Here is a 26,084-nt window from a genome sequence, read left to right as displayed (position 1 = left end):
GTAGCCCTGTGTAGGCTGCTTCTCTAAGCTCCCTTCCACCATGGCAGCTCAGAGGCAGGGATGCCTTCAGAAAGCAGGTCATCTCATTCAAAGACTGGTTCCTAAAATAGGCAGAATAAATTAATTGATAGTAAATACTGAACATTTTGCATTAATTATGCAGGGAAGGTGAGAGGCTAGATGTCTCAGACATTTATGTGGCTGGAATAAATTAAGTTTTCAGAATTCTCCTCAAAGTAAGTAACATCACCCTGCTGAGCTGAGATCGGTTCTGGTTACAATAAAACAAAGAGTGTATTCACCTGTCTTTAAAAGGAAAATGGAGAGCTGAGGTGGATTATTTAACTCATACCATATTTTCTTCAAGTTGCTCTCTTTCTGAAAATGTATTGTCCTGCTACCCAGGCAGGCAAAGCTCACATCAGCTCTCCAATGTGATCACTGCTTTTCCTCGATGGTCTTACAGTTTTCTGAGTTTGTTCATCTGGTTAAATTAACTGAAGTTGACGAGCATATTGGCTGGCTGGGATCTACAGGATTTGGCTTTACATATACAGCAGAAAAGAGCTGTCAACTGCCTTAAAAATATTGAGCATATTTTTACACTTCCTTTTGCCCACTTGTGTTTTTAGGATGCTACAAACCTTTTTGATCTTGGTGTTTCTAAGAGTAAAATTTCTCACAGTGTAATAGGCAAGTACATGAACACTCTTCTGAGTAACCAAGAAGTTCCCATATTCTTCACTACCTTCACCAGGCCAGTACTGGTCACATTTTCTCTGTTAGAAAGAAATTTTCTCTGTTAGAAAATTTCTCTATAAATAATAGAGAAAAAAACCTTAAAATATCCAACTAATAAGTTGAAATGCTCAAATTTAAGAGCAGAAAACTGTATTAGGACTGTCAATATACCCAGTTTATAACAGACATGATCTTATGTGCAAAAGAACAAATAACAATTATTTTGTGCTATAGAGGGATAGCTGTACAAAGATGCTCTTTATTTGGAAAACTCAGAAAAAGAGGTCTAAATTATACTATCAGAGTTAAAAGGGTCTAATAGCGAGGAATTTTCCATTCTATAGACACTCTAAAAACAAAAGAAAATAATGTGATCTATAGGAAAAATAGAAATACATCCAAGTCAGTAGAGTTGTATGTGGTATCTGATTAGTTTATAGTATGAACAGAGTATATTTATATCTGGTAGTGAGCCATACACATAAGAGTGTATGGCTAGAATATGCAGGAGAGAGCTGTGATATGTCCAGCCTTTTGTTTGGGTTGTCATATAGCCTTTTCTAAGAGCATTAGAGCAGTGCTTGTTTTATAGTATAGTGTTGCAAATGAAGTGGTACTTCCCAGTGCAGCCCTCATCCACAATTGCTGTGCCTGTATCATCTGAGAGATGCTTTATAGGTTGTAGGATAAGATTTACATTCATTTTAGGCATTGCTGCCAGTGTGTGGCGAGTGTGATGCAATGTCTCCTCACGTGATCCCAGATTGCAGGTATATCCCATCACATAATCAGAGGAACACCCTGTGATGGGATTTGACTTCATTTTGTCTCACTGGACAAATGTGTGTCTAGTCATGTAGTGGGAAAGGAACTGTGAGTACTGTGGGTTGTTAACAAGGAGCAGACAGTGAACGTCCAGAAAAATTCACTTCAACTATGTTCTTCTCCTTTCCAGGGTCCAAGGCAACCCTGACAAAGCGCATGAAGGCAAGCAGATAAGCAGATTGGTGGCAAAACGTGGCACAAGGCCCACAGTCTGTCCACTCACATTATATACATGGAGTCTTTTTTTCAGTATAAGATTTTTTTTTGTGGTTAGAACATGGTATTTTCAAGATTTATTGAATATTTTCTTTAGTTTCATGCTACAAATTCTCAACTTTATACTTCTGTAGACATTCCAGGCACAAGCAAATGCTACAAACTATTGCTTTTTGCTCAATAATTGACTAAACCAGATTTCAGAAAGAAAGATAGGAGTTTGCTACAGGTAGATCTAGCAACATCAGAGAAATAAAAATCAGACAATGGTACTCATACCCTTCCTTTCTCAATGAGATTAGTTATCATCACAATAACTTCCACGTTATGTTCCCATATCATTCTCCAGAAATCTTCTGCTGTTGATTTTAGTGGCCCTTGAGCTGCAATATAGGCTTTTGGCTTGTTGTAACCCTAAATTGAAATATAAGAAATGGCACTAGTCAAATCACTGTCCATGACCAAAAGGAGTTTGGGAGGTGTACATGGCATTTTATATATTTATTTTTAAAGACTCTGAAAAGCTTTTAAGTGCTTTTAAATTTTTAACTATTGAAATTGCAGAAACCCTGTGGTATCAGGTGATATATGAATACAACTGTTCTGCCACTGCCCACATTTAGGCAGAGCATTGACACGAGAATGTTATTATGAGACACATAGACATGTGTTGCAAAAGTGGTTCAAAAAACGTATCATGATCATTCACATGTAAATAATTATGTAATGAAAACTGGTTATGGTATATTGGTATATGGTATATGGTATACTGGTGAGGCTCTGAGGCATCTTCCTCTCATGAGATTACCTCAGATGGGACAATTAACCACTCAGGTGAGATACGCTTCTAAAGTGACTCAGATGTGACAGGACATTTTTACTTTAAAAATGTCCCTCATTAAGCTGCAGCTGCTACAAAGAAAGAATTGACATTTTACCTTTACTTTAACTTTGTAGGCCTAACTTAGACCACAATTTTTTTTTTTAACAAAATCTGTAATATTGTGATACTGTTTTTGAATTAAATCTGTTGATCTCCATATATATTTTTTTGTACAGAAAAGCTGACAGATCAATAGGCCAATGCATAGAAAAAGGCACTTACATCAACGTAGTTGGCATTAATGTAATCAGTCAGTTTTCCATCCTTTTCAGCAAGCTGTGCTAATTTAACCCTAGTATGATCATCTGCAGTAAAACAAGAGAGAAAATAAGCAATTTTTGGTAGGAATTATATTCTTTCTTGTTAAATAATGAAATGTATTTTTACAATACATAAGGCCAATACAGTAACAATCACATATGCAAGCATCCACTCCTTAGGTATGAATCCAATTAAAAGTTCTAATTTGCAGAAAAATAACGAAATTAATCCAAAGTTAGAAGGGATTCAGAATCTAGTAGCGTGGACAGCAGCACCTGGGGTAATTTTAACCTATGACATACTTCCCCTATGGCCTCCAGCTGCTGCTTGCAAAGGTGTACAGGTCTTCTCTAAGTCCTGTGTCATGACTGCCAAATCTGCACAGTGGGATGTCTCAAAATGACAGCAGGCACCAGTGTTGAGGAACTTTAATTTCAAGTTAAAAGAGCGGACTCTGGAGAGCAATGGGACTTTGAAAACGCTGGTCATCTGAAGAGTCAGCAGCCACTGCATCAGGGTGAGCTGAAGTGGTCTGTAGCCTGCACTGACTGTAAGAATTGCACTTGAGTCACTTACAGAGGACAATTCTTGCTACTTCAGCTGCCCTAAAAGCTGCCTCTGCACTGCTCTTTAATAAAACAACCCCTGGGTTAGCACCTTTTGTATGATCAGGTACAAACACAGGGGCAGAGGAAAATCCCTGAGTTTTTGTACCTTTAGAGACATCTTTAGCCAGGGGGACTGGCAATTCTTGTTCCTGGTTTACATTGTCTTCTGCTAGACAGCTGACTCTGTCACCTTTTTTATTAAGCTTTAGTGACAGTGCATGCTGAAAATATACTTAATTTAGAGCTTTCTTGTAATCAAAACAAAGTTGACATGCTACAGAGAGTTAAAAATACATATTGAGCCACCAAATGATCAAAAAACCAGAGGCAATAGCTTGAAAGAGAGATTAACAAAACTGAATAGATGTATTTCAGAGAAGAGAAATCTGGGAGAGTGATGCAATAGGAAAACAAGTGTGCTGGCTAATGAAACTGTTGTATTACGTTGTTGCCAGGCATAATACAACATAAACCCAGAACATTTATGTTTATATATGACAGTAAATATATCCAGGGATTTTGAAGCTCATAGATACAATAAATCACCATTATTCTAAGTCAAAGATGGATTAATTTTGACAATCAAAGCTTCTTTCTAATGGCATTAGAATGAAATCTCCCAATTCCCTTTGGGTCACTGCAGAAGACACAAATATATCCTGCTAACACATGCTCACCAAAGCAGCAGAATGTCAGAGGACTAACTTGAAGAAATGTGAAATCTGATGCTAACTCCTCTCCAAGGAGCACTTTGCTGAACAGTAGCTAGAGGTTTCAGTGTAGAAGTATTTTTGGTTCCCCTAATAACATATAAATCTATACATGTTTATAATTATTTCTCACACAAAACAACAAGTGATGTCTTTACTTACAAGCAACGATGTTTATGTATCGATTCTTATTCTTGTTGTCAGGGTGATTAGAGCTGTCTGATGTAATACCTAGATCTACAGTACAGCTCTGGATTTCCTGAAAAAAAAGTATGTCACATTTTAGTAACTATTAAAATACATAAAATCCCTTCAAATACAGTAAGCAAGCATGAAAATAACCACAACCTTATGCCCAATTATCTATGATATTTTACAACTACTTCATTGCTAAAAAAAATGCAGTGAAATAATTCCTTACCTGATAAAACTCTTTCAGTGTCTAATGAGGGAATGAATGCAAAAAAAGTAAAAAAAATCAAATTCCACAGCACAGAACAAATGGATAAGTGTTTATATAAAATTACGATTACTATATGGAAAACAGTTATGGTCATGCAATATATCTGTAATAACAACAAAACTGAGTATTTTGACATAACTCCTAAAGGAAACAAGGTAATTTTCCCAGTTAAAATGGTGGCATCTTTTTTCCTGTCTTTATCTTTAATGTTAGATTACATTTAGGGCAGTGAAAGCCTGTACATATGAGCAACATGACAGACTTTAGCCAGATTATCTATATATTTAACAGTTCACTGGAATTTTTATGTGTCCTTATAAATGCATTAGTTTCTCTGGGGAATGCTTTTGCTCTCTTTGCATTCAGCAGCAAAACCTCCACTGAAGCAGGACCGTGTGCAGTTCAGCCAGGCTCACAGCACAGAGTTACAGCCCTCACTCAGGCTGCTAGCGGTTTCACTGTGAAGCCAACAATTTTATAAAGAGAGAGACAGGCTTGACAAGACAGGCACGAAGTCTGTAAGACTCCCAGAATTAATTCATTTTATTGATGAATTTAGCTGACAAGAAACTCAAGCATTTATAAGGTCCACACTTTTAAATAGCAAATACATTGCCATCACTAAAAGTACTAATGATGTTTCCCAACACTTTTTATAATTCATTTTAATGTCAAACACCTTAATCTACTTAAATATATATATACAAAAAGTGGTTGTCAGTTTAAAAGTTAGATTTTAAATGAGTTATTTTGTAGTAATATAAAAAAACCTTGCTACCCACCCCCCAAAAATCTGAACCACCCTTTTACTTTTCAAATATATGCTACCTCTGCAAAGACAATTACTATATTTCAGTTTTCCCCAATCTTCTAAGTTCTCTATCAGTAGAGAAAAGAACTGAACACTACTTATGGGGTAGTCCATAAAGCCAAAAAAGATCTCAAAGAAATTATGAGGACACCGATTTTTCTTGGTAAGAGTTAAAACTGGCATGAAATATTTCAGATGCTGCAGCTGTAGTTCAGTGACATGCACTATATTTGGTCTTTAAATCACTGTCATAATTTAGGAAAAGTAAAATTGTAGGAAAAGATCAATTTAGAATGAACAATCTGATCTCTGTATTGCTGTACTCACTAATGGTGAAAGAACCTTGTATCCATTGTATTTACATACAGTCCCTCAACATCTGCTCTTATTAATAGCTAGTCATGTTGGAGTCCAGTTCCATCAGTGCATATGCACATATGTAATGTATGAATATGTACTGGACATTCACAAGTATTTACAAATTTGGTCCCACAGTCAAATGGATATTCTGAATGTTAAATGAATTGAAGAAGAAATGCTGATGAAGAAGATTATGTGAAGGGCATGGAATTTTTGGTCCATTAGATCACAATACTTAGGCTAGAGAAACAAAGGCAAAACTTAAAGATGCAAAACTCTGAATTTTTGCTTTCATTATTGTTTTTGCAACAGGAAGATTACAATCATATTTTAAATTAATATAGATCTGTTAAAATACTTGTTTCCATCCCAACTGACTGATTTTATTAGAAAACTCTTGTAAAAATTGCAAACGGCAGTTTTAATTGCGGTGTTTGGGGTTTTAATGTTTATGTGAATTAAGTTAGAATGTATCTGTATTTAAATTGATTGCAATACATGAGTGTGAAAAACAATGAGGATCATTAGTTACATATGGTAATAGTAACACTGTATGATTAGAGCATATGTTTCAACGTTTTGAAATAACTCTTATGAACCATATACTTTAGGAAAGGAACTGTAAAACTTTCACTACCACATATGAAGACTACATTAGCTCCCTGTTAATCAGAAGTCTTGCCATGGGTACTCATTATTACTTCCATTTTATTTTCTCTGTAAATGGAATAAGCAAATGTGGGTAGCTTCTGCAAAATTTAATTGTCATTAGTATTGGAAAAGCTTTAGATCTATCGCTGTATCTGGTAAACCATATACATTGCACTACCTTTGCATAGTTTATCCACACACTTTTTCAGTATTTTATCACAATAATAAACATTCCCATTTGTATTCCAGTTCTGCTAGCTTTTAGGAATCACCCTAGGCTTTAAACTCCATACTGGGCTCAAAGCACTCACATTTACATGCATTCATGAAAATGGTGCCCAGGTCAGAATGTAATGCCCCAATTTTTGTTTGCAGGCATTTAAACTTAACATTATTTGTACATGCTAATAAAAAGATGACATCATAGAGCCATACCTCAAATTCTTCAGAAAAACCATTACTTGCATGTAAATCTGCAACATGTTTGGGAAAATGCTTTATTGGAATTGCTCCAACATCATCTTAGGGGTGGGAAAAGACAAAAAATATATTTATGTAGAATAAAAAGCCAGTGACATATAATGAACTTTATATGTAGGCAATCCACAAAACATCCTGAAATAAAATTCTTGGCATGAACTTTGGATATACAACTCCCCAAAAAATACAACATTCTTTGACATCATTAATATTTCTAAAATAGTTACCTAACTCTTGTACATTTCTAAATTATTATTTGGAAAGATGATAATGAAAATGCCTTGCTAGGTCTTGCTCTATCTGTAAGCCCCCCCAAATCAAGGTGCTGATTCTGCAAGATGCTGAGCTTGTCTGTAAATAGAAGAACGCACAAAATTCCCTGTGAAGTCGAGGAGATATGGAAGGATTAGTTCTTTGCTACATGATGTTCAAAGGGAGAGAGCTCTGATAATACTGACAAAAAAGGAATGATTAGGCAGAGTTGTCTGGATGCTCCACGCTGATTAGTGTTGCACTGGAACTTGGATCCAGTATACAGATGAGCCACATAGTCCCAAGCCTACTGAATTAAAGCAGCATTATGCCATTATTTTCATATTAACTGACAGTTGCATGTTTGCATTGGCATCCAAAAGAATCAGGAATTAATTTTCATTTTTTACTGCATTAGTGACTACCTTCCATACAGAATTTTCTCCCAGCTCTCTCTGTGATTCTATGATTACCTATTGATAATAATCTTATGTCTGATCGTGGCAGTACTGACCAGAAATTTTTACATCAGGCTTCATGCTTCAAGTTTTAAATGAAAGTTTTATGTGCTACCCACAAAGAAAAAAATCTACACTCTCAAGGAATAAATGTGATTACTGTAACATCTCCATTTTACTTTATACAAACACAAAAAACCCCCTTGTGTAGAATATGCATCAGGAATCACATTAAAGACCTTTGGGACTTTCAATGTTCTTTTTACTGCAAATATGCTGTGCAAACAAAGTCATCTGTTTGCTAATTATCTGCTAAAGGATGACATTATTTCACTTAGTTTTGGTTCTGAAGAATAATTTTGTTGGGTTTTTTCCTTAAAGCCTTTCATGGTTTAAAAATATGTTTATTTCACAATCTGTAATTTCATCATCATTTCATATGCCAACAAAACATCAGAAACATTGAACAAGGACCTGTTATTCACATCAACAGATGTTCAGTATTTATCCATACCAATAATTTTAGCTTTCAGTTACCAAGAATTTGTTGATTTGTACTAGGATCCATCTGGTCTTCCACTTATATGACTGGGTCTGAATACAAAAGGTGAATTTATCCAGTCAAGCCTAAGAGAAGCTGAACAAATGTGTAACACAATCTTCACACTTTGGAGATGAAACCTGGAATGTTTCATTAGTGTTTACCCTAATGATATGCAAACACAAAACCAGAAGGCAAGGTAAATGACCCAAAGAGAGAGTACAATAATGGAGAAATAGATTTTAGGATTTGTTCCCTTGCCCATGAAAATCTCCCAATTCAGTCACTTCTGAACCCAGGAATGTATTTTATATCTGGATGGCAGGTATCACTTCAAACTACTTAGAGTTTGACAGTGGATCTGAATCCTACCCTGTAATTCATGACTACTTGAATGCATGTTTGAATTGTGCTGTGAAGAGCCATGGCATTTTCTGTGAATAACTGCAGATCTCCTATCTCTGCCAATGAAAGGAAGGAAAACATAATATATAATTCTATGGAAGGAAAACAATATATAATTAGATCTGTGAAGTGTGCTTTTGGTCACAGCCATGAGAATTAAACTTAGCAGTTGCAAAACACTCTTCCTGACTTACACTCTTTTCTAGTATTATATTGTAATTAGATGCAATTGTAAAAATACACTGCTGAAACACTTGTGCAATAGAAAACACAGTAACTGTTCACTTGACATCTGTTGCATGCAAAATAAAACTATTTCCTCAGTGCTTGCAGCTTTTTCCATAAAATGTTTTGTGTATCTTCAGTCACTTAGAAAAAATTTTATCTTTAATGTCTATCACCATTTCTGAAGGAAAACCTTCAGCTTCAAAACACGCATTTTAGGCACTCAGAATAACTGTAAGTGCAATTATGATGATGGAAAACACTTTCCTCCTGAGGTGAGCCAGTCAGAAAAAATTGTAAGAAAATGGTACAGTTGTAATGCAATATAGTTAATGATGGAGAGTTAAAGCAGAGATTTCCTATAATGATTGCTGCTTGACATTCATATATAATCATGTTTTCTGAAATCAAGCCATAGCTCTGTTTCTTAACCATTTAGTAAAAGGTTATGCATCTCCTAACAGTGGCAATCCATACAAGATGCATTTGAAGATTTCTACAGTTCAGTTATAATGGAAGCCCAGTGTTTGGGATTTATTTAATTACATGTGTTTACTAGTAATTCACACAAGGGCTGATTTTCTTCCTTTAGTCATTCCATGAAAATCCATCTCCTTGTATAATAGCATAGTTTGTGAAAACATCACTTGTGGAACAAGATAACCTTGTCTCATATGTGAGAATGTGACTTAGGATCTGCTTCAAAATGAATCTATTTTAGGTTTAAATAGATAATTGAAATTAATCTATTTAATTCTATACAGACTGAAAAAGCTGGAAGGCTGCACGTGCTCCTCTGATACTCTGAGGAAAGAAAGGAATTTTATTTCTCCAAATAAATTTGCAGGATATAGAATCAGAAAATGCTAATAATATTCTGAACTTCTGTGTTATTTTCATGACAGGTTCACATACCTTTACCATAGTAATTATGCCAGTAAAATATGTAAGTATAAGAACACGCTGTAATTGCAAGTGAAATGCAGACAGATGAGGCACATTCTCATCCTTTTACAAGTTCCATACACAGATAACAAATCCAATTAAAGGCAGAAATACAACAGAGTATGTTGCTGGTGTAATCCTCTAGAGCTGTTTAGTGTAGTTCAGATGGCTACGTGAGCAGCCACTCTAGTGAGGCTACACTTAAAATGGCTACAAAGCACAGAGTATCCTTGAGGCAATTCTGTAAATATCTGTAATAAAGATATTTCTGTTCTGTGTTACCTGCAGAAAAGACTATTAATAACACAAGTCTGCCAATATCAAGTGTACCTGTTTACACAGATTTGTACAAGAGGTATTTGGATTTTTACATTCAGGAGTATTCAGAATTTTTACAAAACTCTGGTTCACAGATGTTACAGTATATGAAGAATTCATATTGACACATATAAAGCAGCATCTTCCAACAGTTAACACCAATCCAGAGAACAGTTGCCAGAAATACCTGAGACTGGGAAGATTGGAGCAGGGGGAGCAGAAATCACTCGAGGTGATGTATTGTCTTCTAAATAAAAATGAGCAGTCTGGAAACATTTCCTAGAGAGGAAAAAATATACAAAAATATTAAAAAATTTAAAAAAGGAAATAAAAAAGAAAGCAACAAAACCTCACCAAAACATCATTAGATGATTTGGAATTCTGGCATTATTGAGTCAGTGCGAAAAATCATAGTTTTGAAAACCAATTTCATGGAGTGTCAAATACTACTGCTACAATATAAATATTCCCACAGCATTTCACTAAATTATGCATACAACATGAAGATACAACATTACCTCAGCATAATGCATAATTCATGCATCTTTACCTATACCAGAGGCAGAAGATAGAGCACACATCAGACATAGTGACAGCTGAAAAAGAAACTGCATCAGGAGCTACCGTAGATGCTGCACAACTCCAAGTACAAAAAATGCCACTGTCTTCCTTACTTATCCAAATTCACTTAAATAATTACTGTTCCCTTTCATGTGATGATGCTAGCCTGAAGAGGGATCAGAGTACAAGATCAGTTCTGGTAATTCATTGATAGATGACACTGCAGACATGGAAATGCAAGAAAAGACAACCTGCCCTGTAACAGCCAAAACAGTGGCTCTAGAACTGTGACTGTGGCTAAACAACTTTTCATAATGTAATTGCAACACTGAGGGACACCTTAACCAAGGAGCTCTTCCCAAAGCTGACAGATAGAAACAGGGGAATTTCTAACTCCAGGGGATGCCAGCTTTGTTGCAAAAACATTGAAGTATGAATACAAATGGAACCAACCTTAACTGTGACCCACAATGTTATTTGTATCTGTGCTGTAATCCAGATGTTAAGATAATAGAAATAGAATCTGTTAAGAATCCAAGCTATTCAAAGGAATGAATAACCAACTGATGCTGTAAGCATGGCAAAGCCTCTTGAATTAAAAAATCTTCCTATTATTAGACATGTTAACAACAATCTTAACTTTGGGTCACTTAATCTCTCTGAAATATTATTCACTAGTCATTAAATTTAAAAAGAAATATATGCATCATGAAAATACTAATCTCATTTTATATTTACAAGTTTCTTCAAAGCTGTTGACTTCAGCTATAGTATGATTGTTACTTCATGTAATCACTGTTATTTTAAATTCTGTACTGTTCCTGTATCACTGCAGTCATAAAACCCCTCATATAATTGTTATAAACAAAAATAAATTTTGAAGATACTTTGAGAAATAGGGAATATGTGGCTGTCATTCTTTTCAGAACCATTATGTAGATAATAAAGGCTTTGGTAAACTTATTTGAATTAAGCCTCTGGGAAACATGCCCATATTCTTGGGATGTGTTGGGAATTTTCTATCAGTGTACAATACAGATTCTCTTATAACAGAAGAAAAAGCAGACAGCTACCTAAAAGGGAAAACTGAGGCATGCAAAATAGTTCTGGTAATTCACATGACAATTAAATTTACAGTCCAGATAGCATTCTCTAAAAGCGTATTTGTGATGTTCACAGAGAAGTTTTGACTTTGCATGAGATATTTTGAGCAATACTATCTGTTAGGTACTTGGTTTTACTCAGAAGTGGCAATTTTGGATGCAGATCAAGAACACATTCAGGAGGTACCTGGGAACACCCTTCTAAATTTTAGTCTCTAGCATCAGAGCTAGTGGCTGCTGAGGTGAGAGGGGCTGTCTCAATGCTAGCATAAAACTCAAGAGTTAGTATCAGAACTGAGTGTGAAATATCTGTGAGACACAGGCAAGACTCCAAGTTTCAAATAATTAAACACTTTGAAAAGTCTGGCCCTGTCTGCTGGGCACAGCTAATAATGTGTTGTGTTTATTAAAACTGCACCAACCAAACATGCCAAGAAATTTGATACTAAAGCTCCAAACCCAAAAAGTTTCCTTGCCCCAGCCATCTACTGCTTGTGAACAGCCATCATATGTAAGGTTTATGGACTAACGTTGTCACCTAGTTGCTTGAGAAAAGATTGAGCTATAAAGAATTTAATTAGCATAATTACTTCCACATCTAAAGCTGCATTTAAAATGTCCTCATATTATGCCATACACTCATTATCCCTCACTGAGTCAATGTATTTTTAATCTCTATAAAGTTAATTGCTTCTGAAAATAAATTACACCCTTAGCACATTTGGGAGACAAATTCATAGCAGTTGACTTCACCTGTAATAAGACTCATAAATAGGCACTCCATCTGCTTCTGCATCAGCACTGAAAGCCTTCATGACTAAACCTAATGTTAATACCAACATCCCGTTAATTATCACTTGTTGTTAATGAAAAAACTGATGACTATTTCAAACTTCCAGACAAAAGGTCCCATTACTCAATAACCTGATTATTTAATTTACACCTTTCATCACAGCACTTAGATCTCCAACCTAAAACTGTAATTTGTAATTTAGACACTGCACTTGTTCAAACACACACTGTGTATTGGGGGCAGTGCTAAACCACTGAATTAATTACAGTCTGGATCTGTGCAGCAGCAGCACTTTGGTCTGACAGCAGGGATACTACATCTGAATGAACACTTCAGTGGGAACTACCTGGGACTACAAGGCTAAACCTCAGACTGTGGGGGACACAGATTTTCTTGGAGGCTGGCAGGAGCATGGCACCCTGTGTGCATGGGACTGTGTGTGCAGTGCTCCTGCCCCAGGGACTCAGGAAGAGAGCTGAACCCTGCAAGGCAGAAGCATCTGTCAGAGGATGTGTTTGTGCTTCTGCTGCTCATGCAGAGTGGTCTTAGAGGCATGATTACTTCTTTCTCTGAGAACTTCCGTGTCTTTTGAGCTCACAGGATTATACGCCAGTAGGTATTCTCAAACACTCACTAGATTTTTAAAAAATGTTCAGATATTTAAAGGTCTGGTGAAGCCAAAGGATCTGTAAGTGTATCTTCAATGGATGCCAACTATCCAGTTTTTAAATAGCTGTAATTAATTTTTATGTGTTTGTCAACTGAAATTTTAACTTTCAGATTTTAAGACTTTTATTTATGACATAGCACACTGTTGAGAACTTTTTCCTTTATGGATGGATGAGTGTGGCCTCTGTACATTTAAATCTGGTTTAAATGTTTCTGCATGTGTAAATCTAATGATCCTCACAGAGGGTTCTTAACCCTGTTCCCATAAACTTATCACAGGACTCAAGGCATTAGTTCAAACCATGGCTAAGAAAATTAATGTTCTCTGACAGGCATGTTTCAAATTATATAAAATGGTAGTGGAAAATTAAAACTAAAAAACTAAAATTCAAATAACTACTCAGGGTGTTGTCTGTCATCAGGTTGGTAATTTCTGAAGTGTTGCTATCACGAAATGTCTAACAGGCTGCATGACAGGCAGCTGATACTCAGTATGTCTACAGATGCAAATGGACCTGGAAGTGCATTAGCAGTTTGAGGTTCATGTCATTAGAGCTGGTCTTTTACTACAATTCACATATGTTAGTTGAAAAAGAATTTTGAATGGTACAACTCTCACTGATAACTGTTACCATGTTATCATTCTTCAAGCTCTTCTTAAAATAAACATTATAAAAGCTAATCTGCACAAACATCAATAATTAAGCAAAATGGTAATAATGAAGCCATCAAGAAAAGAAGAGAGCAAATATGTTCAGGTATTCCTGCCACATCTCTGCTGCAAGAATTCAGAAAGTAGACAGATACTGAAAGAAATGGATAGACTCTAGATTTGGACAGAAAATTCTCTCTAAAGCTATTAAAAAAAGTCTATCTGAACAGCAAGGCCACTAAATAGGGCAAAGAATCTCCTTGTTTATTCCACTATAATCTTAATCAGATTGAAGAAATGAAAGGAAAACTGCATTGCTTGAAAATTGCTTGAATTACAAAAGATACACAAAACGAGAGTAGTTAAAATTGTGTATTTTCCTACTGGTAATTATTCAATCTTCAGACAATATTGCCATTAGAAGTTTTCATTCCCGTCAGAGAAATACATATCTATAATAAAAAGATTGAAATTGTGCCTAATGAGATAGTGAAGAGATTGAGGAATTTCCTCAACTGCTGATTAACAATTTCATTTAAAAAAAAAACCAAACCCAAAACCAAAACCCAAACAACAGATGGTACAGAATTATTTTTCTGATACAAGTCATTAAAGTGAAGAAATAAATAATTTTGCCTTTCTTTAACCTTGAGAGACTGGAACTCGTTGCTCTTGGAAGTTATTTAGTTTTAAACCAAGTAACACACCTTTTGCATATTCAAATATGGAGCTAACAGTGGAAACAACCTAAAGCACTGATCACTCAAGTGACCAGCTGAGATAGACCATTGGTTTTTTTGGACTACCACTGTAAAAGAAATATAGAATAACTTCTTGTAAACCTAAGTGTTTTTATGAACTTTAATAACTGAAAATATTTGGCCCAAATTATGGGAAAAAAAGGTGCATTATAAAAAGAAACATTAACATCTAAGAGCAATTATTTTAAAACAAACTAAATCTAACTATTAGAAAAATCTTACAGTTTCTACTAATATTTTCCAGGCTTAATGAAATCTGCATAGCAATGAAGTTAATCTGATTTTTTCCAGTCTTTAAAAACAGGTGAGTGTTTTGGCAACCTTGAAAGAGGGCTGTAAACTCCTATCTACGATGCATAGTCATTATGTTGCATTCCCCTGAAATAAGAAATAGTTACTGGTGTTGTCATAATACCACGAGAATTTTGAGGATTAACCATAAAAGAGCTCCATATTTTATTTTGTAGTACACAAGAAATAGAGAAAAGATTAGATTCAAGGCAAGAAGATATTACTGCTAATGGGATTTTTGTTTTATTTTGAAAGACCTGTTTTACAGAACTGTTCATTCCCAGAGAAAGAATACAAAATGAACACAATGTTATTCAACAAAAACAAGCTTGTAACATGTAGGATTACTAGAACTGTACAATCTGGGTCTTTAAATGCATGGCCTTCTTTGGCAAATAAAAGAAATTTCAAATACTGTTCAGCATCAAGGATGAAACCCTCTGGAAGTTGAATATGAACAATCATGTTGCATAACATGAATGACAGGAAAAGATTCTCAGTGTACAAGTGGTTAGCTGGAAATCCTGGGATGGAGAACAGAGTTATCCAGCTAAGCATAAAGAAATGAGTTTTACAATTATTATGGAAATTAGCTACTACTTTGAAAAGTGGAAGAAATATTTCTCAAGGTTCATAGATCAAGTGTCTTTAATTATGGGAAAGGCTGGCTGACTCACTAGCACACCTAGAACAAAGGATGCTTGAACTCGATTTCTCTAGCCTAGTCTGTTCAGGGATGGAATGAGTTCTGTCCCCACCCTGACAGGCTGACAGAAAACCAGTGTCAGGAGACTAGAAGAAAAGTCAGTAAGCACAATCCTGACATCACAGCCTAGAGATTACAATAGTTCGAAAAGGGCCAAAATTATTGGTTCTCCACCATTTTTTTTTCATTTAAGATTAAGCAGGATTATTCAGGATGAAGGAAGAAGAAACAAGCTCTGGAGGCATCTGAAAGAAGATGTCTGGGCCTGTCTTCCCATTTCTTTGTACAGTCCCTGTAAGAGCAAGGTCCTGTTTCTGGCTGCTAGTTTGAGTGTTTGCACAGCTGAAGCAGGATCATGTTCCTGGCAATCACTGCAGTAGAAGTTGTTGCAACTTATTTTCACCTTCCGGCCCACCACAGCATTTCCTCCCTGACAATTTGCACACTTGAGAAAGGTTTAGGGCTCTGCAAGGGTTTTGAGAGCTTAAGCAGACATGTCCCTAGTCAGACTGACTTTAACTAGAACCACTGGAAGCAAGCCAAAACCTTGAGCATTGCCAAATACTCCCTTGTGGCTGACAAGGCTCCTGGTACATTTTTAGATCAGGCCACCTTGCAGTACTTCACACAATGCTTGACACAGTTTGGGGTTAGCACGGGGCAGAGGCCATCCCCAGTAAACAGTGAGAATGTGAATGTGAATGCAGCCACTCTTTTTATCCTCTCTGAGAAAGTAATTTCAGCTGGATGGAAGAGATCTGTGCCATGGTAGCTGGTCAATTTTACTTCACAGTGTGGATGGAGAGTTTTTTGCTCTTAATGATTATGCTACAATGACTTCTAACAACAATCAATTCTCTTTTTTTTTTTTTTTTGTTTATTTTTTTTTACTGGCTTATCAATTAATCAAGTTACAGAAACACATCCATGAAGAAACCTGAGCACATGAGTGTGTGAAACACATCCGTAGCTATCCACTAAAGCTTTGAAAGACCCAGGGGCTAATTTTAGTTTCTCAGAATCACAAAGTAGAATGACTTTTTAATCACATAACATCTTAAGAGCAACTCAGGAAGTGACCTTCAAAGAGTTACACTATTATATAGTACAATCAAACTACCCCTAACTTCCACACAGTGTCAATACAGCACAGTCCTACCGTGCCATATGAGTTGCTTATTTACATAGTCCTGTTGAGGACCACAGATTCTCATTCTAAATTAACCTTTTTTAATGGTTAAAGGACTGGAAAGACAGTAAATAGCCCCATGCCATGATATTTATTTCTCTTCTCCCTCTTGCTTTTCCCAGTGTTCTGTTAAGTCACTTGGTTTCTAGGCATCAATCATGAGTTATTTTTACTCAGGTCTATCAATATGGAAATAAACTATTTGCAGTGGTTAAACCCTCTGCAAAAAAAAAAAAAAAAAAAAGCAGTTGAGTATTTTGGACAGAAATCACCATTATTATTTTTGCATCTTTATGACACTGAGAAATATGAAGACAAGGTAAGAGACAAGAACCAGTCTCCCTCCTGTAAATCAGCTCAATAATGCCAATCACATTTTTCAAATCATAGCTCTTTAAAACAGAAAAGATCAACCAAAAAACAACTTACCTCCAGTAAATGAGAATACCCACAAGAATCACTAGACAGATAAAAGTCAGGGCTGATACGACCACAAGTGGTATAACTGTCTTCTTCTCTGATTCCAGACTCTCAGCTAGACCAATACGAGACTCATGGCTAATATTACTTGCCTCTGCAGTCAGAGAAAATTGAAACAGTCCATGTTTAAATTCTGAGAAATGCACAGCACAGGTGAATGTGTCCTACAATGAGCCTACTTAATATCACTTACCTCTATCTTTTACTACGTACTGCAGAAAGTTTATACATTTGCAAACCAGCTTACAGAAGATAAGCAGATAGGGGGTAAAGCAAAGTGTTCAAGCTTATGTGACTCAGCCTTCCAGCAGTGGAGACTTCTCATTGTAAGAATAGCAGACTGTTGTTAAAATTCAGAAGAAGGTTTTTTTATTTTAATCTGTATTATTAGCTGAAAGCCAAATGAGTTAAGAAATCTGAATATATCATATTGGAGTTGATATTAAACTGTCAGTCATATAATGCAAATCACTTCGCTGGCTAATAGGCTAACATGAAAATTATCTTGCAATAGTCTTTATGTGCTTGCTGTATTGCAGTTTATCTTTCTGTATTTTTAACCATTGCCCATTCTGTAAATTGCCTTATAAATACACCCTACTTGCTTTGAATCCAGTTGCCTCTGTCAACTACACTGGAGCCACAATTAAATTTCCCACCTCCACCTTTACAGGTGATCAAATTATTATTTAGATATTGCTTTGATTTCATATTTCTGTGAGCCATATAATGTTGGATGACAGAAATATTTGGACATAGGAATGCATATGAAGATTAAAACAATATATTTTGTAATTTTATTAAAGAAGGAAACACAATGGTGGACAACACTGAAACTTTATTTTTAGCTTTGGTCATACCTCAAGAAGTAATTATTTTAAAATTGTGAGTTTGATGCAAAATAACTGACTTATTTCAATCTGTGCAGTTTATTTTGAGCATTATTTGAGTTAAAATGTAGAAATAAGCACTTTTGCACTTTTTAGAATTAAACCCCCAGAATATTTTCTGCTTTTGCGAACAGTCCTAATTCAATGAATTTTCTGTATAAGAGCAGAATTTTGCTGTATAGAAAACAGCTGCACTCCATTGGGATTTCAAGAGACCAATTCTACATAAACGAAAAGCTTTTACACAAAGGGAGGAAGGAATGGAGTTGAATCTGGAAAAAAAAAAAAAAAAAAAGACTGCAAATTACATGCTCTAAATAGGATGTCAAAAAACAAATGGCTTCACACAGTACAGATTTCCAGGCAGCTCTATTTGCTTCCATTTTCTTGAGCTTAGAGGCATTCAGGACTTTGTGTGCAAAAAGGTCTAGGCTCTAATTTTGCAGATGTCTTCTTGGTTTTACTTCAAAATACTCCTTAACACCCATATCAATCACTTCTCTTTAAATTCTGCAGCTCAATGGGCAAAGTAATTGAAGGCACAAAGTTGCTTCTTAAAATCTCCAAGTGTCTGTTGAGCAGGTTAAAATTGGTACTTCCTATTGACTTCAGAGAAAAACTATGTGTATGCATGAGAAAACACTATTTTGAACAGTCAGACTTGCTTATCCAACTCTGGACTAATTCACAGCATAAAATCCGATCCTATCTGTTGTGATGACAGGGTTCCTTCAGACTTGGTGACCATATTCTATTAGGACTCCTCCAGTGGGGAAGGAAGTGAAGGGTTCTCCTGTAACAGGGGTTTCTAGCCTACCTGGCTATCACTCCAATGATGGCAGCTGAGAAGGCAGTCTCAGCTACAGCAGATTTCTGTGATTTCTAATAATTGATGTGTTTGGATCCTTCACATATTTCTGTCTATTAATTTGTCTTAGTTTTTCAACAGAAGTTGAGAGGTTTAGGTAGTCATAGAGATCTTATGGAGAAAATACTAGTTCAGAACAAGCATAATTATGCATCAATAACTACAAGACTGGGAAAAGTTTAAATGACAATTTTTTTCTGTAATGGTCACAACAAGAAGATATTTCACCAATTTCTGCAAAATCCATTGCAATGTATAAGTAAGTTCACAGGTGAGAGATCCATTTTTGTGTTTGTTTAATTTCTTTATAATTTAATTAGGAAAATATGTCTTTTATGTTAGACATGCTGAAATTAACTGTTCAGTTTATTAAAAGCCAGTATTTGGCATCATGTGTTGGAAAAGAAGTAATGTACATAAAATGATACTGTAGAGTGTCCTTCAATAATATCTAGAAGACAAACTAAGTCTGTTGTACTCCTCCTCCTCCAGTACTGTATAATCCTTTTTGAGTTACTATTGGTACAAATTCAAATGACACCTGTTGTGTAAACTCTAGTATCTTATGGCAACACTCATTCATACCAATAACATAAGTTTTGAAATATTAATGGTATTTTTGCTTATATTTGAAGGAATGTATGCATTTTACACAAAGTGGTAACTGTGACCAGTGAAGTAATCCACTTATTGATTCAGTTTTATTACACCTACCTTGTTAGGACTCAGTAATTTCAATGTTTTTTATTCTCTTTTAATTTTAGTTTTCTATTTTTACCATTCTACTAGCCCCAACTATATGGAGTGTCAATTTGCCACCTTTTCATATCAGTATTCTGTTTCTCATGAGAAATACAACCTTATATAAATCAATTGTGTATTTATTTGTAGGACTGGGCTGAAACGTTCCCATGCTTTGTGAATTCCATTCCTTAATGGGTTTAGTTGAATGATACTGCCCTCTACAGATGCTGCAAGCACATAATAGAAGTCCAATTTATTTTCTAAAATACCAATTCAACCTTGTTTGTTTTTTTTTTTTAATATCATAGATTATTTTTGACTTGATTCTTTGATTTTTCAGTTCTCTAATACAAGAAAGAATGAAAATTATGTATCTGAATACTTCAGATTTTCCACAGGGCATTTTTAAATACAAAGGAAATGTGTTAAGAGTTTTGAATTCTGACTTCATCCTTTGAATCATGGGTTGCAAATACTCCCACTGAACTTAAGAGGAATAAATAAGAAAATCACATTAAATATAAACAGCTAGAGGATAATCTGGCTCTACTTTGGGAATACGCAAATCTGGCACAAAAATTCTGCATCTCACTGAAATCTGAAAGTGGCATACAGAATAAAAATGAATACTTTTATGAGTTCAGATGAATCAGAATCAAATCAGCATCTTCTTTGTTCAACCTCTTAGAAAACACAAAAAAATGTGCTGCTGTAAATTTAAAAGAGAATATCAGAGGTATGTTTCCCCTGGCAGAGGCATGGTTTCCTCTGGTGGTATTTCCGTAAGGGCAACAGTTATCCTTGCTCAGAGAACTCAATGGAGAACCTAAGGCCCTCTCAAGCCTTTAGAACTAAAAGCAACAATTAGCACTGATACAATTCTGGTTTCATATTTTTTGCACAACAACTTCTGCTGACAGTATGCATCTATCCAAAAGCAGAGCATCAATCATCTTACTGAAGAATATTTCAGGTGCAGTTTTAAGTAGCCAGAAGTAGCATTCACAAGATAGCCAGCTCAGTATGAACCCCTGTTCCCCAGTGCTTCCTTAATCACACCCATTGACACTGTTATGTTCTCCCTTTATAGATAAAACTTCTCATTCTCTATGGCACAAAAGTATCCCCTCACAGCTTCCCATGTTATTCATTAGACTTTTCCATAACTAACCTGCCTCAGAGATGTTGAATACTGATGAGTGATCACTAGTAACAGATGAGGCTGATGACTGTGATGATCCAGGAGTTAATTTTGAGTTACCTGCTTCAACTGCCCCTTCAGTGTCTCTCTCATTATGGTCAGGAAAACTGAAATCTGTTGAAGTTTCATTATCATTAAGGCTATCTGAGGTACCTTGGCCAGAACCACTTTCTTCATCATTTGTCAAAACAGCCCAAGACTTAGATTCTGATGTGTTTTGCAACTGGACACTAGAAGTCTGAATGTGGTTCTCCAAAATTTTCGGGTTGTTGTGCTTCTCAGGTATCACATTTGCTGTCAAAGCTGGTATGAATGTATGATTATGTCTGTCCATGGCACGGTTTATCTGACTGTCAGATGCAGCAGTAGAAAACTTCTCTTCTTCAGGTTTCTCAGAATGTGAACTTATGATTAGGTTACTCTGATCCTTGTTATTATTTACCTTTGTATGTTCATCCTCTACTACCATATCCTGATCTTCTCTATGGGAAGTGCATGAGATGCAGTTACTTACTGGGAAGCCATCATCATATTCATCGTAGTCATCCTCAACTACAGAAGACCACAAATCGGTACTGGACATGATACTGGGAGACAACCCAGAGGATTCTCTAGAAGGAATCAGCAACCTACTCAAAGTTACAGGGATCTCACTTTTGGAAGGAACAGCAGTAACTGAAATAAGTATATTTGATAAAGGAAGAGTGTGATGAACGGACACATCAGAACCAGAAACAATTGCAGGCATATGAACAGGATCAAAACCAAGTGTGGAACTTGAAGAGACACTGTCAGCCTCACTTCTTTCAAAAACACTTGAAGAGATACGGCTGTCTGTAGGAGTAGCTACATGTGATGATGTGTCACCTGTTAGGAAGGGAGTTGTTACAGCATTCGCTGCCTGGGACGAAAAGGCATTTGTATTTTCTAAACTGGTCAGCTGGAATGAAACATCGCTACTGTACAATGAAGGCATAACCTTCTGAACATCTTCACTGTTAAATAAACTGGATGAAACGTATTTCTCACTTGCATAAGAAAAAGATAAACCTTGAAGTGATTCTGTGGGCTTACTAAAAGTATTTGACATCATATCAGGAACAGAAGGTGCAGATGTAGAATGCAGCTTGCTTTCAGTTGTAGCAGAACCTGGTGGCATCTGATGCAATGTTTGGTCAAATGTAGAACTATCTTTTTGAACCTTTGAACTTTCAGCCAATATTGGATCACTAGGCACAACTGCAGCTGTGTTAAGCAGAGTGCCATCGCCAGAAGATTGGAAGGAGGACTGCAGTAATGCTTCGTTATTTAATGTAGCTGAGGCCTCATAAAAGTACAGCTGAGTCGAGGATAACATTTTGCTATAAGCAGGGACAGAGAGAGCTTGATCTGAGCTTGCACTAAGCACAGGTTTAAGCAAAGTGTCATCAAAGGCTGGAGTTGTAACATGCAAAGGCTGAAAAGAAAGGTACTTTTCTGTAAGTTTACTAATATCCTGATCAAATATCTTAGTAGTGGGAAAAGCAAGAGAGACTGGAAGGATTCCCTTTGTGCTAGAAACAGGAAGTGGGCTTTCTTGCAGAGACATATTCTGCTCAATTACAACATTATTAGAAACAGATGTAGAAAGTTCATGTATCACTTTACTTTCAGCACTGGAAGCCATTTCACTTAAAGAGGAGGAAATTTTCAGTTCTCTCTCATCTCCATATATAACATCACCTTTTTGAAGCATCTTATTAACATCACTAAACCCAGATGATTCATATGGAATCTCATCAACAAAATCAGAGGAAGAAACGTTAAGTTCTGTCAAAGTATCTGTATCAGGCAAAAGGGACTCACTACCAGAGTATGCTTCAGACCAATCCGTGTCACTAGATAGAGAGCGTGTAGGCTGCAGCAAAGTATCAGCTTGTGATATTACAGAAGAAGGTTTATGCACCAGTACATTGTTATAGCTGCTAAATAAAGGATCTTGATGAAATACGTCAACAGAATCATGCACAAATTCTGCAGAGTCATAGGAAACAGTAAAGCTTTGGAGGGAGCCCACATTACCAGACAAAGCATAAGGAAGTTCAGACACTGTAGATAGTACATGCATATTTAAATCACTGCTGGATGGTTCAACTTGAGAAAATATGTGAGTTCTATTATGACCAAATATCAGCGTCTCCGAAGCAGCATGAGTGGTCTGATGTGACACCACATCAGCAATTTGAGCAAGGCTTGGCTGTATTAATGGATCACCCTCTGCCAACGTCAAAGAAGCATGCAGGGACACCTTATCGCTTGCAACAGCTGGAGTACCACTTTGTGGAAACATTTGAGAAACTGTATACAAACGGTGAAACATTTTACTACTGGAGGAAGCAGAGGAAAATGTAAGCAAAGGTACATCATCATAGGAAGACAGGGTGGGTTCAAATGACACATCAACACTGGGAAATACAGGTGTAGCATGCAAGGTCACATCACTATCTGATGTAGCAGGGGTAGTGTCGAGCATCTGAGAGTCAAACAATAAAGGGGTGACTAGAGGAAACACTTCACTACTGTAGGAAGGTTGAAGAGGTATCTCACCATTATAGACTGGCTGAGTTGTCTGAGAGAGTACCTCACTGGCAGCAGAAGCAGAACCATATTCTCCAGAGCTTGAAGAGATAGAGTGAGGTGATAATTCAGCAGAGGAGAAAGCAAAGGTAGAATAATGTGGCAATTCTAAATCCGCATCTGAAGTGTCTCGTGAAACCACTGAGCTGCTTGAATAGGGCACTGTAGTTGGCTTTAATCCCTCTACAGAAGCATCAGTGTAACCGGTCTGAGACAATTGCCCGCTAGGCGATGCCTCGACAGATTGAGTTGTTGGATCTGTAGCATTATGAAACCATGTATTTCCATCAGTGGAAGAAGTATGCTTTGGAGGCTCATCGGAGCTTGAGGGTGCTACGACTTCTGAAACATATTTAATGGAGCCTTGGGTAAGAACATCATGCACACTTATATCTGGACTTCCTGAAGGAAGGGCATCTTCTTGGGAGGTCTCCTCTGTAACCAGCTGGGATGAAGAAGTGGTAGGAACTGAGCTCCAAAAGTCATCAGATTCCTGATGAGGTTTAAAAGGAGACAATAAGAAATCTTCGCCACTGTGGCCAGTGGTGGTTATTCTTGTTGGCTCGGTGCCTGAAGAAAGATATATAAACTCTTCTTCTCTGCCTTTGGTGGAGTCAATGAGTTGAGGAGAAATTCCAGTAATTGTTTGGGACTCCAAAAAAGGATCTTCCTCTTCAGAAATTTCACCAATAGGTGGAGAAGTAGCATAATAAACTGCTTTGAAAACATTATCCTTACCATGCAATTCTTCTCTTGTTAAGTATCTATTTGATTTAGCTTCACTGGGTTTTGTGCCCATTTTTTCTTGACTGTAGCTGGATGTAATCACCTGAAAATCTCTCCTCAACTGGTTCATTGTACTGTCAGTGCTAGGAACCACTGCAGTTTCTTCATCCACCTCTGTTTCCTTTTCATCAACTTCATCCTTTGAAAGAAATGTCATAGCCAAAGACAATTAAAAATGTTTAGAGACTCTGAATATGAGTGAAAACTAAAACTGTAATAATACATTTTCCTGGATTAGTAAATCAAGAGGGGTAAAGCAAAACAACACTTGAGAAGACTGTTGGTCTTATATGAAAGTACTAACTGCAAAAACAGATATCTTCTTTCATCTTGAAAAAATATTACTTATTTGCAATAAAACCAGAAAAATGCTGTGTCTCAGCAACTTCTTCAATATCACCTTACTTAAATTGTGTTTGAGAGGCAAAATCACTCATTGTATTTATTTATGTTATTAAAAAAGCTCCCTTTCCTAATAAAATGCAATTGTATATGCAAAATATACCATAAATTGTATACACAGCAATGAAAAAATGGTTTTGCTATCAAAATGGCTTAGAGGTTTGCACTAATATCCTGATGGTAATTAAACTGTAATAATAAAACCAGAATTTGTAGAATGCATTCATGACTTCAATTCTGCTGAATCATCATGAGTTTTCTGGAAAAAAAATCCTCAGTATGACTGTCAAGAGTTTCACAGGTACTGTGAGTCATATCCCCAGTCATGACCCTTTTTTTTTTGAATATGAATGATGACGAATAACAATACTTCGTGCAAAATCTGTGTTAGAGCTTTGCCTTTTAAGGACGTATCCAAAAGGGAAAAAAAAAAAAAATTACGTGCCTGAATGCAATCAGGACTTAGACAGTACTTGAGGATCTAAGTCAAATCTTTTTGTTCCCTCTCCAGCTTTCCCTGCACCAAATGAAAAAAACATAACATCGAAGCACCTAACTCACTCAGCAAGCATTTTTGTTTTGACTTAGACACAGCAGCCCTTGCAGCTCTGTGCTGTGCTGTGCTGTGCTGCCATCTAGAGCTGCACCAGAACCAAACCTGTCCCAGCCCAACTGCAATCTAGATTGAGGTACTCTTTCAGTTTCTGAAGAGACTTGATTTGACAGGCACACATAGAGACAGCAGCACAGAGCCCCTTGTAATATAGTTTGGTGGGTTGCTTTGGTGGTTTTTTTTTTTTTTTGTTTTTTTGTTTTTGTTTTTGTTTTGTTTTGTTGTTTTTTTTTTTCCCAGGGATCTGGCTTGGTGATGTGGTGGAAATGCCACTGGTTTTTATTCAAATGCTGAGAGAAGACACCCAGTTGACAGGAGATAGGCACAGTTATCAATCTAACAACTCCTCAGTTTCCACTACAGTTGAGGTTGAGTAGGTCTTCCATTCCTGCACTGAGCAGGGCACAGCAGGGAGAATAATGTAAAAAATCAACAGCCTTTGAAAGAATGATTTTTGACTGAGGCACTCAGCAAACAGGAGTTGTGAGCTCTTACCATGTCTCCCCAGAGCAAGGGCTTTACCCACTAGGCTAGAGCTGGGCTTCACACTGCAGTCACTCTTTGAACCAGGAACCCCGCATGCACTCACACAATATAAGATACTTC

At 36.4% G+C, this 26,084-nt stretch overlaps 1 protein-coding gene across 1 annotated transcript in view; it reads right to left on the bottom strand.

Moving 5' to 3' along the window:
- Positions 1–26,084, bottom strand: part of LOC131572576 (receptor-type tyrosine-protein phosphatase zeta-like) — a 131,885-nt gene that overhangs the window by 9,449 nt on the left and 96,352 nt on the right. Inside the window, exons 12-20 of the mRNA XM_058825826.1 lie at positions 21,032–24,602; positions 17,308–17,452; positions 10,341–10,432; positions 6,965–7,050; positions 4,666–4,686; positions 4,407–4,503; positions 2,888–2,970; positions 2,062–2,196; positions 645–779 (exon numbers count right to left, since the gene is read on the bottom strand). Of these exons, the coding sequence (XP_058681809.1) occupies positions 645–779; positions 2,062–2,196; positions 2,888–2,970; positions 4,407–4,503; positions 4,666–4,686; positions 6,965–7,050; positions 10,341–10,432; positions 17,308–17,452; positions 21,032–24,602 (4,365 nt within the window). The remainder of the gene's footprint in view (positions 1–644; positions 780–2,061; positions 2,197–2,887; positions 2,971–4,406; positions 4,504–4,665; positions 4,687–6,964; positions 7,051–10,340; positions 10,433–17,307; positions 17,453–21,031; positions 24,603–26,084) is intronic.

Source organism: Poecile atricapillus, chromosome Z, assembly GCF_030490865.1.
Source record: "Poecile atricapillus isolate bPoeAtr1 chromosome Z, bPoeAtr1.hap1, whole genome shotgun sequence".
NCBI classification, from domain to species: domain Eukaryota; kingdom Metazoa; phylum Chordata; class Aves; order Passeriformes; family Paridae; genus Poecile; species Poecile atricapillus.
This window is presented reverse-complemented; position numbering and strand designations above follow the sequence as displayed.